The 19,833-nt window shown below is 47.6% G+C and overlaps 1 protein-coding gene across 3 annotated transcripts; it reads left to right on the forward strand.

The window, feature by feature from the left end:
- The first annotated feature begins 6,648 nt into the window (after positions 1–6,648).
- On the forward strand, positions 6,649–14,525 carry CATIP (ciliogenesis associated TTC17 interacting protein). Of its 3 annotated transcripts, none has more exons than XM_047721027.1 (10): positions 6,649–6,950; positions 7,113–7,205; positions 8,240–8,440; positions 8,764–8,819; positions 9,737–9,823; positions 10,015–10,182; positions 11,264–11,388; positions 12,434–12,510; positions 12,807–12,895; positions 13,092–14,525. In XM_047721027.1, the coding sequence occupies exons 1-10, from the start codon at positions 6,926–6,928 to the stop codon at positions 13,320–13,322; spliced, it is 1,152 nt and encodes a 383-aa protein (XP_047576983.1). In that variant the 5' UTR covers positions 6,649–6,925; the 3' UTR covers positions 13,323–14,525. The 3 variants fall into 3 exon arrangements, with proteins under 3 accessions (XP_047576983.1, XP_047576984.1, XP_047576985.1); XM_047721028.1 differs by having other exon boundaries at positions 8,245–8,440; XM_047721029.1 differs by lacking the exon at positions 8,240–8,440 and having other exon boundaries at positions 6,650–6,950.
- The last annotated feature ends 5,308 nt before the right edge of the window (positions 14,526–19,833 follow it).

Raw genomic sequence — 19,833 nt, forward strand, 5'->3', positions numbered from 1 at the left:
GAGCATCTAGACCATAACTGGCTTCTTTTTTTCCAACTTTGTCCTAATAAGCAAAAATATTTTTTCCAACTTTGTCATTTACATATGAAAGCAACAGGGTTTTTTTTGTAGATCTTATTTAAATCTCCTTTTATTAACAACTTTATTGATCTATCATGGACGTAACACCAAATTCATCCTTTTAAAGGGTACAATTCAGTGATTTTTAGTATATGCACTGTTTTGTGATCATCACAATCTAATTTAATTTTTTTTAAGATTTATTTATTGATTTGAGAGAGAGAGCACGCATGTGGGGGTGGGGAAGGAGGGGCAGAGGAGGAGAGAGAGAGAAACCCAAGCAGACTCTGTGCTGATCCAGGAGCCCCACGTGGGGCTTTATCCCATGATCCTGAGAGCATGACCTGAGCCAAGAGTCAGTCGCTTAATCTACTGCGCCACCCAGGGGCCTCATAATCTAACTTTAGAACATTTTCATTTATCCCCAAAAGAACGACAGTGCCCCTTGGATGTCACTCCCTGCCTCTGCGGACCCACACCAGACAGCAACTGATGAGCTTTCTGTCCCCACAGGTTTATACAAATCACAAACATGGCATCAGACAATACGTGGTCTTTCGTGACCAGCTCCTCTCACTCAGGCTGTTCTCAAGGTTCGTGTTCCAGCACCTGTGCATACTTTACTCTTCTTATGGTTGAATAATATTGCATTGTGTGTATATACACCATATTTTGTTTATCCGTTAGTCAGTTGACAGGTGGGTTCTTTCCACTTTTTGGCTGTCATGAATAATGGTGCTATGAACATCTGTGTACGGGTTTTTGTGCCAACAGATGTTTTCAGCTCTCTTGGGTATAGACCTAGGAGTGGAATTGCTGAGTCATATAGTAACTCCACATTCAACTTTTTGAGGAACTAACAGACTACCTTGTAAAGCCGTTGTGAGTTTTCTTAATTCGGCTGACAGTTGCTTATGTGCAGAGAAAGGCTTCTTCAGAATGCACTGTGCCTTTTAAAAATTAACACTCAAAATAAAATTAAAAAAACAATTAAAATTAGGGGCACCTGCCTGGCTCAGTCGGCTAGGGCATGAGACCCTTGATCTTGAGGTCATGAGTTCAAGCCCCACATTGTGGGTAGAGCTTACAAAAAACAAAAACAAAAACAAAAACAAAAAACCTAGTAAAAAATAAAATTTAAAAAACTAATACTCAGTTTCTTAAATTGCAAATTTTAAAACATAAGCATTTTAAAACTTTTAAGTTCAACTTGTCAGTCCTATTTTCATCATAAATCCAGTAAATGTTAATAATAACTTTTAAGAGGACTTTGATTAATAATTGGTCCTCTTGGGGCACCTGGGTGACTCAGTGGGTTAAAGCCTCTGCCTTCAGCTCAGGTCATGATCCCAGAGTCCTGGGCATCGGCTCTCTGCTCAGCAGGGAGCCTGCTTCCTCCTCTCTCTCTGCCTGCCTCTGCCTACTTGTGATCTCTGTCAAATAAATAAATAAAATCTTTAAAAAAAATTGGTCCTCTTTTCAAAATTGCAGCTGCTCTCAGCAGTTTATGTTATATTTATTCATCCCAGATATTCTACTTCCTTTTTAAAGGGAACTGATTATTATATGTCAACTATATCTCATAAAGCTGGAAAAAATAAAGTAAAAAAAAAAGAATCCAGTTATCTTAAAAAAAGAGAAACCAGCCTCCCAAGTACTTTATTTGTAATCTCATAAAATAAACATATAAATATAGTAAATTTGGGGGCGCCTGGGTGGCTCAGTGGGTTAAAGCCTCTGCCTTCAGCTCAGGTCATGATCTCGGGGTCCTGGGATCGAGCCCCGCATCGGGCTTTCTGCTCAGCGGGGAGCCTGCTTCCTTCTCCTCCTCTCTCTCTCTCTCTCTCTCTCTCTCTGCCTGCCTCTCTGACTACTTGTGATCTCTATCAAATAAATAAAATCTTTAAAAAAAAAATATATATATATATATAGTAAATTTGGGGGCACCTGGGTGGCTCAGTTCAGTGTCCAACTCTTGATATCAGCTCAGGTCTCAATCTTAAGGTCATGAGTTTGGGCCCCGAGTTGGACTCCATGTTGGGTGTGGAGCCTACTTATAAATACATACATATGGAACCCCCTGGGCGCCTGTGAGGTTAATAAAAATAATAATAATAATAATAATAATAATAAATACATACATACAGCAAAATTTAAGGTTTTTCATTTTATTTTATTTTTAAAATTTTAATGTTTTTAAAAAATGTTTTGGTTCTATTTACAATTCCAGTAAGAATTTTTTTCATTTTACTATTTTTTTTATTAATTTCTTGTCAGCATAACAGAATTCATTGTTTATGCATCACACTCAGTGCTCTAAGCCATAATTGCCCTCCATAATACCCACCACCTGGATCCCCCAACCTCCCACCCCCTGCCCCTTCAAAACCCTCAGGTTGTTTTTCAGAGTCCATAGTCTCTCATGGTTCATCTCCCCATCCAATTTCCCTCAACTCCCTTCTGCTCTCCATCTCCCTATGTCCTCCATGTTATTTGTTATGCTCCACAAATAAGTGAAACCATATGATAATTGACTCTCTCTGCTTGACTTATTTCACTCAGCATAATCTCTTCCAGTCCCGTCCATATCGATACAAAAGTTGGGTATTCATCCTTTCTGAAGGAGGCATAGTACTCCATAGTGTATATGGACCACATTCGTCCATTGAAGGGCATCTTGGTTCTTTCCACATTGATGCTATGCCATTATAACATCAATGGCGACTGTGGCCATTGCTGCTATAAACATTGGGGTACAGATGGCCCTTCTTTTCACTACATCTGTATCTTTGGGGTAAATACCCAGTAGTGCAATTGCAGGGTCATAGGGAAGCTCTATTTTTAATTTCTTAAGGAATCTCCACACTGTTCTCCAAAGTGGCTGCACCAACTTGCATTCCTATCCAGTAAGAATTTAACTTCAGAGTTCAGCTGCCCAATGTATGTATGTATGTATGTATGTATTTTTTTAAGAGTGTTTATTTATTTATTTGACAGACAGAGATCACAAGTAGGCAGAGAGGCTGGCAGGGAGAGAGGAGAAACCAGGCTCCCCACCAAGCAGAGAGCCTGATGCATGACCCAATCCCAGAACCCTGGGATCATGACCTGAGCTGAAGGCAGAGGCTTAACCCACTGAGCCACCCAGGTGCCCCCAATTTATTTATTTTTTAAAGTTTTTTTGTTTTTTTTAAGTACTCTCTATACTCAATGTGAGGCTCGAACCCACAACCACCAAGCTCAAGAGTCCCACTCTCTATGACTGACCCAGCCAGGTGCCATTCAACTGCCTGATGTAAATTAGAATCTCAAGACTTCTCTTTTTTAATTTTTTTTTAAGATTTTTTATTTATTCATATGAAAGAGAGAGTGTGTGCAAGAGTATGAGCAAAGGGGGAGGGACAGAGAGAGAAGGAGAAGCAGGCTCCCCGCTGAGCAGGGAGCCCCATGTGGGGCTCGATCCTGGGACCCTAAGGTCATGACCTGAGCTGAAGTCAAACACTTAACTGACTGAGCCACCCAAGTGCCCCTCAAGACTTATCTTTTAAGCATCCTTCTATGCCAAATTATTTTAAAGGACTTGAAATACCAAATAGGCACAATATGACATAGACAAAAATTAACATTGTTAGTTCAATTGTCTCAAGTAATTCTACACATAATTCTTTCTTTTTAGTCTATTTTTTTTATTTTTTTTTAATTTTTTGACAGATTACAAGTAGGCAGAGAGGCAGGCAGAGAGAGACAGGAGGAGGAGGCAGACTCCCTGCTGAGCAGAGAGCCCAATGCGGGACTCGATCCCAGGACCCTGAGATCATGACCTGAGCCGAAGGCAGAGGCTTTAACCACTGAGCCACCCAGGCGCCCTCTTTTTAGTCTATTTTTTTTTATAAGTACATAATTATTATTAGCTCCAGGGATACAGGTCTGTGAATCGCCAGGTTTACACACTTCACAGCATTCACCATAGCACATACCCTCCCCAATGTCCATAACCCCACCACCCTCTCCCTACCCACCTCCCCCAGACCCCCTTAGTTTGTTTTGTGACATTAAGAGTCTCTTATGGTTTGTCTCCCTCCTGATCCCATCTTGTTTCATTTATTCTTTTTTTTTTTAAGATTTTATTTATTTGACAGAGAGAGAGAGATCACAAGTAGGCAGAGAGGCAGGCAGAGAGAGAGAGAGGGAAGCAGGCTCCCTGCTGAGCAGAGAGCCTGATGTGGGGCTCGATCCCAGGACCCTGAGATCATGACCGGAGCCGAAGGCAGAGGCTTTAACCCACTGAGCCACCCAGGCGCCCCTTGTTTCATTTATTCTTTTCCTATACCCCAAACCCCCCACATTGCATCTCCACTTCCTCATATCAGGGAGATCATATGATAGTTGTCTTTCTCCGATTGACTTATTTCGCTCAGCATAATACCCTCTAGTTACATCCACATCATCGCAAATGGCAAGATTTCATTTCTTTTGATGGCTGCATAGTATTCCATTGTATATATATACCACATCTTCTTTATCCATTCATCTGTTGATGGACATCTAGGTTCTTTCCATAGTTTGGCTATTGTGGACTTTGCTGCTATAAACATTTGGGTGCATGTGTCCCTTTGGATCACTACGTTTTTATCTTTAGGGTAAGTACCCAGTAGTGCAATTGCTGGGTCATAAGGTAGCTCTATTTTCAGCTTTTTGAGGAACCTCCATGCTGTTTTCCAGAGTGGTTGCACCGGCTTGCATTCCCACCAACAGTGTAGGAGGGTTCCCCTTTCTCCGCATCCTCACCAGCATCTGTCGTTTCCTAACTTGTTAATTTTAGCCATTTTGACTGGTGTGAGGTGATATCTCATTGTGGTTTTGATTTGTATTTCCCTGATGCCGAGTGATATGGAGCACTTTTTCATGTGTCTGTTGGCCATCTGGATGTCTTCTTTGCAGAAATGTCTGTTCATGTCCTCTGCCCATTTCCTGATTGGATTATTTGTTTTTTGGGTGTTGAGTTTGCTAAGCTCTTTATAGATTTTGGACACTAGCCCTTTATCTGATATGTCGTTTGCAAATATCTTCTCCCATTCTGTCAGTTGTCTTTTGGTTTTGTTAACTGTTTCCTTTGCTTACACATAATTCTAAATCTTCCCGAAGTTGGTAATTACCTAATGAGAAGACATTGGAAGATTACCTTCCTGAGGACTATGGTGGGGGCCGGGGGTGGGTGGGCAACTCCTTTGGTGATGGAGGTTTTGGAGAAGATTTGTGTGTGTGATTCTTTCAGGCTGAGCCCCTTTTTGTAGCCACTACGATGCAGACTCAGACACTTACAAGGTGGGGACCAGATCGGCCACAACCTGGGGTCTGAGTCCTATCATAACTCAGTTTTCGTCTTCGTCACCAATCACTACCCGTTCTGTAGCACTTGTTTGGATTCAACCTATTGTCTATTTGCTGCTTCATTTTTCTTTGAATTCTCTCTAGGAGCCAGACTGGCTTGAGTCATGGCTCTGCCAATTACGGTTGCCCCTTGAACAACATGGCGACTGGGCCCACCAACACTGCCCCGCCCTTTTGGACACGGTTGAAAATCTGGGCATGGGGCACCTGGCTGGTTCAGTGGGAGGAGCATGTGACTTGATCTCGGGGTCATGAGTTAGAGGCCCACATTGGGTGTAGATATTACTTAAATAAATAAACAAACTTAAAAAAAAACCTGAAATTTGTGTCTTAAAAAAAAGGAAAAACTTTTTTAAAAAGAAAGAAAAGCTAAATATAACTTTGACTCTCTCCAAACTTAACTACTAATAGTCTACTATTGACCCAAAGTCTTACAGATAACATAAAATGTTGATTGACACATTTTGTACATTCTGTTATTATATATGGTGTTCTTCCAATAAAGTAAGTGAGAGAAAATGTTATTAAGAAGTCACAAGGAAAAGGGCTGCCTGGGTGGTTCAGTCGATTAAGCATCGCACTCTTGATTTCAGCTCAGGTCATGATCTCAGGGTGGTGGGATAGAGCTCTGTGTCTGCTTGAGATTCTCTCTCTCCCCCTCTCCTCCTGCCACTACCCCCCATCTAAATAAATAAAATCCTTAAGAAGAAGAAGGAAAAAGAAAACATTAGGAAGAGAAAACATATTTACATTACTGTACCATATTTACTGAAAAACATCCACATATAAGTGGACCCAGGAAGCTCAAACCCGTGCCACCCAAGGATCAACTCTATCAGCCCTGTGACCTTGGGAAGACATTTAACTTCTCAGTGCCTCAGGTTTCTCAGCCATAAAGTGCAGGGGAAAAAAGGAACTTCTCAGAGGGTTGGTCTGAATATTGAATGAGATCACCTGTGTCCAACTCTCCAGGAACAGTGCCAGGTCTATGGTAAGCATAGCTTAAGGGTTTGCTGTGACTGTCATTGTTATCACCATCATTCTCACATAGGGCACTATTCACGGGGCATCTAAGTGGGTTCTACGTGTGTGAGGTCATGTCTGACTCAAGGTCACAGCTTCCAAGGTCATTTTTTTTAAGTTTACTGTTATTATTATTTTTTAGTAATCTCTACACCCAACTTGGGGATTGAACTCATGATCCCAAGAGCAAGAGTCCCATGCTCCTCCAACTGAGCCAGTCAGGCACTCCCTAAGGTGATTCTAATGACCCATGTCATCCCTCTGCCATGTCAAATGTTCCCTCTGTAGGACAATGCTTCAGGCATGGCCTGAGTTCCAAAGCCCACGGTTCCTACCATTGTGTCCAGGTCTGGGTGTTTTGTGAGATGTGTTGATGGCCCTTTAAGAGGCGGTAGCTGGCTTCCGGTTGCCATGGAGACAGCTGGACGCAGCCTGGGTAGCAGAAGGCAGCATGTCCTCTAAACTTCAATCCACAGGTGGGAAGAGGGCTGTTGGCACTGGAAATTGAACAGGCATCTTCTCCTCTTCTCCCCCACCATCCTCCTTGAGGTGGCCTTGGGGATTCTGCTTTGGGGACTCGTATCCCACCCCTGTCCCTCTCCCCAAGATTGCCTTCTCAGCCTCTCCTCCCTCCCTAATCCCCAAAGCCAAGGACCACCAGCCCTCAGCTGAAGAGAGTCTGCCAGCCCCAAAGGCCAATGCTGAAGCCATCCACTTCCTCAGCACCCTCGGTGAGCCTGGACAGTGGGGGCAGTGGGGGCACAGATGTGGAGAGGAGGGTAAAGAGAAGGCCCAGACCTGGCAATGTCTCTCTCAGCCTTGATTCCCCTGGGACTCAGAAAGGGTTCAAGGGTTATTGATTTTTTTTTTTTTTTAAACACAGAAAGGTTTTTTTTGTTTTGTTTTGATTTTTTTTGTGTGTATTTTTTAAGATTTTTTTTATTTATTAGAGAGAGAGAGAGAGCATGAGCAGTGGGGAGAGGGAGAAGCAGGCTCCCCACTGAGCAGGGAGCCTGACATGGGCTCCATCCCAGGACCCTGGGATCATGACCTGAGCTGAAGGCAGATGCTTAACTGACTGAGCCACCCAGGTGCCCCAATAATTGTTTGTAAAGATTTATTTATTTGGGGCACCTGGGTGGTTCAGTCAGTTAAACCTCTGACTCTTGCTTTCAGCTCAGGTTATGATCTCAGAGTCCTGAGCCCCATGTCAGGCTCCCTGCTCAGCCAGGGAGTCTGCTTGAGATTCTCTCTCTCCCTCTCCCTCTGCCCCTCCCCACCCAGCTCCTGGGCTCAGGCTTTCTCCCCCTCTCTCTCTAGAATAATAAATAAATAAATCTTAAAAAATAAATAAATAAAATAAAAGATTTATTTATTTATTTATTTGAGAGAGAACACAGAAGGAGAGGGAAAAGCAGACTCCCCGCTGAGCAGAGAGCCCGACATGGGGCTCCATCTCAGGATCCTGAGATCATGACCTGAGCCAAAGGCAGAGGCTTAACCCACTGAGCCACCAGGTGCCCCTATTTGTTGATAATTGTCAAGAGAAGACCCCAAGGACATGGGGACTCGGGGTGGTGGTGGGGTCTTCACCTGCTGTCTGTTGTACAGGCTAACGGAGGGAAGACAGGAGCTGCCTGGGACCCAGGAGATGAGGAAGGGGTGGGTGGAGACGGTGGGGCCCTGCAGGTGGGGGGGCGGTCTGAGAGTTGAGACCCAGGAGCTGGGGCTTTATCTGTGCCCATGGGAACCTCCCCACCCCTAGAGCAGGAGGAGCTGCAGATGCTGCTGTTCTCTGAGACTCTGGCCATGGTCTCGGACACGGGGGAGCCTCAGGGAGAGCTGACCATTGAGGTGCAGAGACGGCAAAACAAAGACGAATTTGGTGTGATGTCACACTGCCTCTTCGTGCACGCCTTTAGCCGTGGCTTCATGGACAAGATGCTCTGCGGAAACTCCCTCCTGGGTAGACTTGTTGCTGCCTGAGGCTTCACCTCCGTCCTTCCTCCCTCCCTCCCCCCTCCACCCCCATTCCTAGGACCTTCACTCAGGACCCACCCTGGACTTCACCTTGAGACCAGAAGGCAGCTAAGAGGGTGTGCAGGAGGTGGGGGTGACAGGGATGTTAATCACAGCTGCAGACTTACAACAAGAGCACCTCTTAGTTTCCCTGCAGTCACAGTCCCCCTGCGTCCTCCAGCCTGGGCCCCCACCCTCCCGCCCTGCGGTCTCCCAGCCTGTCGCCTGTGATGAGGTCATAGTGATGGCAGCCTTCCTCTCCTGCCCCAGGCTACCTCTCATGGAAACTGCATGTCATGGAGCAACATAGTCAAGAGTTCATCAAGGTACCTCCTGGAGCCCCAAGTCTAGACCCCAAACCAGGGAGAAAGAATGGAGACCCGGGGAGGGAGGGAGAGAGGGAGAGAAGAATGAGGGGACTCAGCCGGATGTCACCCCCCCCAAGTTACCCTGTAATCCTCATCACACTTGGAAACCAATCCATCTGGGGCAACAGGTTGCGTCTCACAACCTTCTAATACACGAACCCTGGGTCCAGTCCACCCAGGGGCTCCCCAGGCTGAGAGCCCAGTAGCTCCGTGAGGACCATTCGGGCCAGCCTTTCCCAGAGCCTGGCCTTTTCCAAGGGCCCGTCACCCCCTCACCTCCAAATTCTCCTGCTCTGTGCCTCCCACACCCAGCTGCAACCACTTCATTAACTTCTGGAACAGGACCAGTTTTACACGCTGGAAAGCGCTCGTGCCTAAGAACTTTCCCACAGAAACCATTCCCCACTTTTAAAACCCATGTTCTGGGACGCCTGGGTGGCTCAGTTGGTTAAGCAGCTGCCTTCGGCTCAGGTCATGATCCCAGCGTCCTGGGATCAAGTCCCATATTGGGCTCCTTGTTCTGTGGGGAGCCTGCTTCTCCCTCTGCCTCTGCCTGCCACTCTGTCTGCCTGTGCTCGCGCTCACGCTCTCTCTCTCTCTCTCTCTCTGACAAATAAATAAATAAAATCTTAAAAAAAAAATTTTTTTTTTAAAACCCATGTTCTGAAGGGCATTTGCTTTTTAACTTTCTATTACACCATCATATGCCTTCTGGTCTTGAACTTCGCTACAAAGCGAAGATTTTCTACCCAAATTTCCCTCAGTTTTCTCATTTCTAAAGGAGAATGGGGCAAGGCGACCTGTGGGGGTGCTGTTCATGTTCAATTGGGACCCAGGCCAGCTCCTGCTTCTCCCCTCCCTGCTCTGGCCCTTAGTTCCGCGTCCTCCCCATGGAGAGGAAGATGACTTTGGTGAAGCAGGATGACCAGCTGACCATGACCAGAAGTGTCAAGGAGGGAGAGGTAAGGCGAGAGACAGGTAGGGGCCGTTCCCCACATCCTCTTCGAAGCCAAGAGCAGGGGTCAGATTGTGTTAGGATGGGAGGCGGGCATGGAGACTCGGCAAGGACCCTATATGAGCCCAATACCTGGCTTTCCCGTCCTCCCCACCCCTTCCCAGATGGAAGTCCCTGACCCAGACTTTTCCTGAACAGGAAGTCAAGACCGAAGTGACTTTTATCCCAGGGAGCTCAACCACGGGCTTCATCTCCGAGGCTGCCAACCTGGTGTTGCTGAGGGTGATGGCCTGGCGGCAGACGGTGCCCAGCAACGCCCGTTTCCTGGCCTTGGACATGGAGGGCGAACTCTGCTACTCCACTTACGTGAGGGGTCTCCCTGGGTGGGGGACTTGGCCTTGGCGAAAGCCAGGAGGGGCACGGAGGTCGCCGAAGCAGGGGAAAAGACAGCTTCAGGGGAGGAAGAGCGGGTGGGCTGGGGCCCTGCCGGTGGGACTTCCAAGGGCAGGAGAAAGCAAGTCTTCATGTGTTCAAAGATCACGTGGGGGCAAGTGGCATGAAAAAGAGGAACCAAAGCGGGGAGCAGTTGAGAAGCAATGCTTCTTGCCCAGAAGTCAGTCCAGGAAAAATAAACATAGCGGAGGGCTGCTTTTAAAAGACGTATTTTTTTAACATCAGGAAATGCACCATTTCCAACTGCATTTTTATTATGTCTCAGACCTGAAGGGTTCCTTTTTTTTTTTGTTCTTTTCTTGTGGCTAAAACTTCATGATCGACATACCTAGGACTTTCTGCCACGTGCGATTTTAAAGCTATGCTTCTAAGCACACATTTTGGGGGCTGATTCGACCAACTTTGTAAATGACATTCCAGTCTTTTCTATCACAAACATGACAAACGGCAGGGTATTTGATACAAACAGGCCCATGTCACTTCCCCCACCTTCTCTGAAACACAGGTCCTGCATTAGCTCCTTTCCGCCCGTGTCCACAGCTGCTCCCGGCGTTTTAAATTGTAACGACAACAGGGCGGCCTGCCTGCAGCAGCAGGGGCCACAGATCTCAATCTATCCCCCTCCTCAGAGCATCATGGACCCCTCCCTCAAAGAGCCTCCCCACGCTCCCTGACCCCACCTCCTCAGGCTCACACCTGTTGGATGATCTCATCCCGTAACTGAATCTGCCAACCAGGAGAACTTGGTCATCAAGATGATGAGGGGAGCGTAGGGCGAGTGCAGCATGGAACTGGCCTTCTACAAGGGGACCCCCACTTAACTTGGGGGTGCGATTCAAATCCTGTGGTGGCTGAGGGCCTGGACAGCCAAGGGTTGTCACTGATAAACAAGGAACGAGGCAGCAAGATGGAGAAGAGGGCCAGGGTGAGATTTGGGGGAGATGCTGGTGGGCATCCACCTCACCTCCCTCCCTCTTATTTTGGCTGCTGCCAGCAAGACCTGGGCTTCCAGAAGATCCAGGTGGACCGCCAGCAGGTAGAGGTGTTCATCGTGGAGCAGACCGTCCACTCAGTGAAAGGCATCCCCAATTCCTGCCAGTTCTATCTGCTGTCGGATGGGTGAGCTACTGACAGTGGGGGTTAGGGAGCAGTGTGGAGCACAAGCCTGGGAGCTGGATCCTGGGGGCGGGCTTGGGGCCAAGGAAGACTACTGTCTCTGGGGACACGACCAGGAAGAGCACCCCCCTGCTTTATCCACATCATTCATTCTTTTCCACATCATTCACACATTTACTCCTGATCCGTACCATGTCCAATCCGTGCCCAAGAGGTATGCTTTCCCTGATGCAGTCTCGCCCAAACCTCACCAAGGAGCCCTGAATGGCTGAGAAAGTCAATGCTAACCTCACAAGGCCTAAGGCATGGTAGCTAAAGCAGCTGCCACCGCTGGGTATAATACCAAAAAGCACCAGGGTCTGAACAACGACACTGGATAGAATCAATGTGCGTTGGGGGGAGAGGGGGACATCCTGGCACATTGCCAAGTTGTCACTAGCCCAGCACAGGAGCGAAATCATGAGAAAATTGGGGAGGGAGGGAGGGAAGAATTTGTTTCTTGAAATTTCCAAAGAGGTATTGATAGAATCAGTACATTGGGAAAACAATCGGAATATCGTTGGCTTTCCTTATTTTATAACTTAGCATGTTGTTTCGATTTGGGGGGTCACGAAGCAGGAGGCTCGTGAGGTTTTTTCTTTTAAGATTTTATTTATTTGACAGAGAGAGAGATCACAAGTAGGCAGAGAGGCAGGCAGAGAAAGAGGGGGAAGCAGGCTCCCTGCTGAGCAGAGAGCCCCATGCGGGGCTGGATCCCAGGACCCTGAGATCATACCTGAGCCCAAGGCAGAGGCTTTAACCCACTGAGCCACCCAGGCGCCCGTGGTGAATGTTTTAGTGCACACCAGCACACATCTTCAAGCGCACAGACAAGACCCAGTTTGAAAAGCGGGTCCATTATCTGGGGACCTAGGAATGAACATGACCCTAGAACTCAGAGATAAGTGGTGTTGGGGAAGCAGCAGCAAAGGGAGGCCCCCAGAACCGCTGTCAGAGGGGTGGGCTGGTGTAGGAAGACTCCCACTCTCACACCTGCGTTGTATTCCAGGCACCTGGCAAAGAGAATCCAGGTGGGTTCCCCCGGGTACTGCCTGATCACCCAGATGCCTATCTTGAGGGAGAAGGGTGAGTGAAGCCGCTGGCTGGTGGAGACTTCACGAAGGAGAGGTGGGGAAAACAGGGACCTTCCGGGGTGCAGAGGCTGGACTGAGTGGAGACGGGGAAGTTTTGCCCTCCAGCCCCTGACTCCAAGGCAATTAGGGGAGGATCACTTTGCAAGGACCCCCTTCCAGCAACTCTGGCCATCTGAGCAGAACCCGGTGCTCCACCTGGGACTGCAATTTGAGTATTCTTGGGCATGCCCCTGTATCTGGGGAAGGTTCTGGCGTGAGAGAGTGCCGCCTTCCTCCCTCCGCACCCAGATGAGATTGAGCCTCGCCCCGTATTTGAGAAGAAGCCCCTGGTGTGGGAGGAGGATATGGAGCTCTACGCGAGGTTCGTGGACCGGAAGGTGAGGAGAGGCTGCAGCCAGCCTGGGGTCCCCATTCCCCCCTGCGCATGAATTCCACCATTACCGATGCCTCTTTGTGCCTGCTTGAGAGGCACACCGGGACGGTTGGGGGGCCCTCCTTGGAGCGAAGCGATCGGCGGAGGGGTGCTGCCGGGGCGCGGGGTCCCGGGTCCCGCTCAGGCTCGGTCCCCGCCAGGAGGAGCTCCGTCTCAGCCACAGCAGCTACCTGCGGCAGCACCCCGAGGCCCAGGCGCTCATCTCGGACTTCCTGCTCTTCCTGCTGCTGCGCCAGCCCGCAGACGTGGTCACCTTCGCCGCGGAGTACTTCGGCCCCTTTGCGAAGCGCCACCCCCCGACCCCCGCCTTGCGCTCCTCCCACCGGCCCAGCCCCTTCCGCTCGCTGGACCCCCGGGACCCCTTGCACTAGGCGGGGCGCGGAGGGCGGAGACCCGCAGGAAGTCGGGCCATCGCCGGGGGCGCAGCGGGGAACCGGAGGGACTCACCCCGGAGGCGCGCCTTTCGAGCTGCGGGTTTTTTTTGGGGGGGGGGGCAATAAATGGCCCCCATCCCCGCAGTTCCGCTGTGGGCGCGGGAACCTTCCCTGGCCAGAGTCTTGTGTCTTGGCTAAAAAGAGGAACTGTGAACAGAGTTTATCCAGCGAACTTCACGCTTCTTCCAAGATGCTATAATCAATACTCCCATTTTACGGGTAAGAAAAGAGAGGCGCGGGAAGGTTAGTTAGTTAGTTAGTTAGTTAGCGGGAGTCAAACCTGGACGTTGGATGCTAACGTTAGATGCCACACTCTTAGTCCTTAGGTTTGTAGGGATAAAGGGGCAGGGCTTCTTGGTGCCCCGAAGCATAAACCAAATTACCCTTCTTCCCGCCCCCACCCCCCACAACCAAGAAAAAGAGCAGGGGCTGCTGGGGGATCCGGACCACCATGGGCCTCGCTCATCACCTCTGAAGCCTCCCAAGACATGTGGGCCGCCAGCTCTCACACTCCACCTCCTTTTCCACTGACAGGAACCCCCAAGCTGCTTGCAGGGTCCCCAGTTACTGGCTCCCTGAGAAAAAAGGATAGGCAGGGAATCATCGGCTCCAGTCTGGCCAATGGCTTGTTTCTGCCCAGGGCTGGCCACGGCTCATCTGCAAGTATCAGGCAAGCTTCTCCAGGACAGCTGGTAACGGGCGTGCAGGCCGCATCCCCCCACTTACCCACTCATGGGCCTGCCTCTTCCAGCTGAGGGAACCCCCCACTTCCCCGACCCCCCAACCTCTGCCCTGTGATGAAGGCAGCCATGACTGCAGTCTCGGGACAACAAGGCTTCATGGAGAACTATGACTTGAATTGAGCCTTAAAGAATTTTTCTTAAATATCTTTTTTGTCCTCATCCCTTATTTCAAAAAGAATGCATGTTCATTAGAGGAAACTGAGAAAAGGGTGCTAAACCAAAAGAAGAAAGTGAATTCACCCCAGTTTCTCAGCCTAGAGGCAGCTCCTCTTAACATTTGGCAAATATGCTCTTTACTCTTTTTTTCTGATGCATAAAAGTGGCCCATGTTCCTTTAGCATTTACTCTGTGAAGTAGTTGTTTGTTTACTGTCTTAACATTACCATTTTTTATTATTGAAGTATAGTTGCGATACAATGTTATATTAGCTTTGTGTTCAGCACGTTCTTAAAATTCCTTTTTCTAAAGACAGTTTGACTTTAGGGGTGCCTGGATGGCTCAGTGGGTTAAGCCTCTGCCTTCTGCTCAGGTCATGATCCCAGGGTCCTGGGATTGAGCCTCGCATGGGGCTCTCTGCTCAGCAGGGAGCCTATTTCCCCTTCTCTTTCTGCCTACTTGTGATCTCTCTCCCTGTCAAATAAATAAATAAAGTCTTTAAATAAATAAGCAAAGCAAAGATTACTTTGCTTTAAAAAAAAATAAAATAAAGACTTTCTGACTTTAAAGATTTTATTTATTTGCCAGAGAGAGAGAGAGAACAAGCACAAGCAGGGGGAGCAGCAGGCAGAGGGAGAAGCAGGTTTCCCACTGAGCAGGGAGCCCCATATGGGACTCAATCCTAGGACTCTGGGATCACGACCTGAGCTGATGGCAGACGCTTAACGACTGAGCCACCCAGGTGCCCCCACGTCAAGCACTTCTACATAGAATGTTTAATCTGGTCTTTAAAACTCCAAGGGACTTTTTTTTTTTTTTAACAAAAATGAAATCATACAGTAATACATGCTCACTGACTGATAATTACATACTTAATTATATTCTTTAAAAGTTTCAAACTTTACAGATAAGGCTGGAAACTTCTGGCCCCAATTTCTTCATGTTTTGTAACCTTTTTCCTGCATTATAACTGGCTTTCTTTCATTTAGCAGTGTATTTTGAAAGAGTTCCATGACATTATACAGTCTTCTGTTTTTGATGACTATACCATAATTTTTTAAAAGGTTTTTAAAATCCATTTTGAGAGAGAGAGAGAACACGAAGGGGGAAGGAGCAGAGGGAGAGGGTGAGAGAGAATCCTCAAGCAGATTCCACACTGAGTACAGAGCCCAATGTGGGACTCCATCCCAGGACCCTGAGATCATGACCTGAGCCGAAATCAACAGCCTATCGTTTAACTGACTGAGCCACCCCGGTGCTCCAAATGGCTCTACCATAATTTAACCAATCTCTCCCCACTGCCTGCTTTTTGTCCTTGTTTTGGTGTAAGGGCAGGAGTTTGGCTACTATAAACAGTACTGCATTGAACATTTCTCTAGCAAAATCTTCACACAGATCAATAATTATTTACCGAAGGATACGTTCTGAGAGGTGTAATTGTTGAATTGATCTTAAGGCTTCTGTTTCACGTTCCCAAATTCTACATGGGTAGGATTTCTATTAAGGATCAGCTAAAGCACTCCAGGCAGAGAAAATGACCTGAGTAAAGAGTAAAAGTAGGAAAGTGCCATGTGTGATTACGGTCCATCACTACGGGCCACAGATCTTCCTGAAGTGATGAAAATGGTCTGTACGTGCCACATCCAATATAGTAGCCACTAGTCATATGTGGCCACTGAGTGCTGGAGGTATGGTTCATATGACTGGGGAACTGGAGTCTTACTTCAATTTCAATTTGGCCACTTGTGGCCAGTGGCTGCCATATTGGACAGCGACAGCTCTCAAGCGTAAGGTGTCTCCATTCAACCTGACAGCTCATCAAATAGTGGGTCCCTTCCACGTGCCAGGGTCATTCTGGGCAGTGGGAAATCATCAGTGACAGGACAAAGTTCTTGTCCTCATGATGCTTACAGATTCCACAGGGAAAGAGAGAGTAAACACAAGAAGTCCTTTCATATGTGCAATTCGGACATTTGTGGAAAAAATAAATAAAGCCAAGTCATGGGTAAACAGTGACTCAAGGTTGGGGGCTTGACTTCAGAGAGGACCCTCCCAGCATCTCAGTTGAGCTGGGATCTGAACGAATGCCAAGGAGTCCAATCTGCAGAGAGCTGTGATGGGAAAAACATTCTAGGCAGAAGGAAGAGCAAGCAAGGACTCTTGAGCATGTTGCTGTCAGGCCAAGAAGGCTGGAGCATAACAGGGCGGGAGAGGCTGGAGTACCAGAATGCTCAGTCATCGTGATGCAGGCAGGGCTGGGTCACAGAGGGCCTCCCCACCCCGCACTGGCCCCGCAAGTTCACTTCATGTGTGGAGAACTGAAACCAAAGCTGCTTGGCCCAGTGCACACAGAACACTCTACAGAGATCTAGACAGTCATCTCCAGTGCCTGATGTTCTGCAAGAAGGAGGGCAGTGACATCTGACCCACTGAGATCCTTCCTCTGTTGAGCTCCCTTGTATCCGGCGGCTTGCTGTGGAAGAGTATCAGGTCCAGGCCCTACCTGCATGGCACACAGCCAGCCTAGAAGAGAAGCGACATCAGTCAAGGGTCCCATGAATGAATGTATGAGTGCAGAACATGGCAAGTGCTAAGAAGGAAACGTATACACACAGCAGTGGAGGGTTAAGTGTGCACTTGACCTGGCGTGGGAGCCCCAGGAGGCAGAGGGAAATGAACAACTATAATGAGAGCAAATGCTAGATGGCACTTATTATTTTAATCCCTCTACACATGGTAATTCATGTGATTCTCACAACACCCCTGTGAGGTCAGTTCTATTATTGTATCCATTTCACAGATGAGGGAAATGTTAAGGCCAAGACCATGCAACTGGTTAGTGGCAGAGCTAGGATTTAGACCCAGGGACTCTGCCTTGAGTACATGTGCCCATTCACCCTGATAAACAGATCAGATGTGGCTCTCTGGAGACCAAGCCCGGAACAGAGACGAGGCATTATCCTGCTTTACATATTTCCAAAGTAGGCTTGACTGTTCACTGTCTTTCTCCTTCCCTGAATACCCAGAAACTGCCCCTTCCCTACTGCACGCCCCCTGACAGCAGCCTCACTGCTGAGCTGCTTGGGAAGGGCACTGTGCCTCATGAGGGAGCACAGAGCTTGGACCTGGCGAAATCAAAGAAGGCTTCCTGGAAGAGGTCACACGGGAGCTGCATCCTGAAGGACAAAATGCTATTTGCCAGGCAAACGGTGTGGGGGACGTTTGAGGAGGAAGCAGCATGTGCAGAGTCCTAGAGGTGAGAGGGAGAGACCTTGGAAGGTTTTAGCTACTGCAAGAGGTTCAGGATGGGATGGTGGAGGCTCTGGGAACCCAAATGAAGTGCTGCCTACCCTCCGGAGACTGACAGAGCCCGGAAGTGGGGCAGGCAAATGCCCACATGCCTGCCTGCTTGTGTGTTTTTCTTTCCTCCCACAAGAAGCCGTAGGTGAGCAGATAGACTAAGAGCAATGCTACAGATAGATGGAGCCCCACAAGAAAAGTCTTACATTTAGGCGCTGGACAACAGACTCTCAGCCCAACGTTGGTGACGTCCTTGGAAGGTGCAGACATGGCCTCCTGAATCTCTATACCACGCCTCCTGACCTTTGATTGAATCTGCTGTCCCCCCCCAAACCAGCATTTGTGATAAAACCTGTTCTTGTTCAGTTTGATGGTCTCCTCATTTTGTTTTATGATCTATTGCGTGGAATTGTCCCCCATTATTCCATCCTCACAAATTTCCCATGTTTGAGCTCTGCTGAATCCCAAGGCTTGGGTGGGCAAGTGTGGGCACCCAACCACCAGAGGCAGCAATGTCACTAGCAGAAAATGTGTCTGGGATTCTAAAGGACTGACGGTGGCCGATGACATTTTGGAAACCCATTTACAAAAGCAACCAGCTGTGGAGTGCTAGATGCATTTCTTGGGCTTCACAAACACCCTTTGAGGTAAATGCTTCTATTATCCCCACTTTCTAGGTGAGGAAACTGAGGCCCTAGGAAATTCCTGAGTCACAGAGCTGGTAAAAGTAAGATCCAAGGGACGCCTGGGTGGCTCAGTCGGTTAAGCCACTGCCTTCGGCTCAGGTCATGATCCCAGAGTCTTTGTCTCTCTGACAAATAAATAAATAAAAATCTTTAAAAAATTTTTTTTAAAAAGTAAGATTCAAACCCAGACCATTTTATTTATTTATTTATTTATTTGTTTTTTAAGAGAGAGATCGAGAGCGCGACCACAGGCAGACAGAGAGGCAGGCAGAGGCAGAGGGAGAAGCAGGCTCCCTGCCAAGCAAGGAGCCCAATGTAGGACTCGATCCCAGAATCCTGGGATCATGACCTGAGCCGAAAGCAGCCACTCAACCAACTGAGCCACCCAGGAGTCCCGGTCACGTTTTTAAATCAATGTTATTGAAATATAATATTCATTCAATAAAACCCATCCTTTCCCTCCATTTTAAATACTGAAATAATTGCAGATTCATGCTTAACTGTAGGAAAAAAATTGAGAGAGACTTCAGGTACACATTGCCTACTCCCCCCAGTGGTAACATCTTGCAGACCTGTTACACAATGTTATAGCCAGGATTTTTTTCCACTTTTTGGTGGGTGGCAAAATGTATGTGAAATTTATCCATTTAACCATCTTTGGGTGTATTAATTCAGTGACATTCAGGGTGTTCACACTGTTGTGCAACTATCACCACCATCTACTTCCGGAACACTATTATCGTACTAGAATAAACTCTAGACCCACTGAACAGTCAGTTCCCCTTCCCCCTTCCCCTAGATCCTGGAAACGATCCTACTACTTTCTGTTTCTATAAATTTGTCTATTCTGAGAAACTCATGGAAGTGGGTATGCATACAATATTTGTCCTTCGGTGTCTGGCTTATCTCACTTACCATAAAGTTTTCAAGACTCATCCATGTTATATCTGTATCAGACTTACATTCCTTTTTTTAGAAAGATTTATTTTTATTTACTTCTGAGAGAGTGGGGAAGGGGCAGAGAGAGAGAAGGAGAGAGAGAATCCCAAGCAGACTTCCTGCTGAGCACGGAACCCAAACTGGGGCTCCATCCCACAACCCTGAGGTCATGACCTGAGCTGAAACCAAGGGTCAGATGCTCAGCTGACTGAGCCACCCAGGAGCCCCCAGACTCTCATTCCTATTTGACGCTGAATAATAGTCCATTGTATGAATAGATCACGTATTGTTTATTTATCTCTTGATAAATATTTGGGCTGTTGTTGCCTTTTGGCTTTTGTGGAAAATGTTGCTATGAACGTGGGTGTCAAGTGTCTATTTAAATCCCTGCTTTCAATACAACCAGGATATTGACATTGACATAATCCACTCATCTTTTTCAGATTTCCTGTTTCATTTGTACTCATTTGTGTGTGTGTGTGTGTGTGTGTGTGTGTGCGTGTGCATGAAGTTCTATACAATTTTATCACGTGTGTAGGCTTGTGGATCCACCACCAAGGTCAAGATACTTGAACAGCTCCAACACTAAAAGGATCCTTCAAGTCACCCTTCCATAATCACTCT

This window comes from Lutra lutra, chromosome 3 (assembly GCF_902655055.1).
Source record: "Lutra lutra chromosome 3, mLutLut1.2, whole genome shotgun sequence".
Taxonomy (NCBI): Eukaryota; Metazoa; Chordata; class Mammalia; order Carnivora; family Mustelidae; genus Lutra; species Lutra lutra.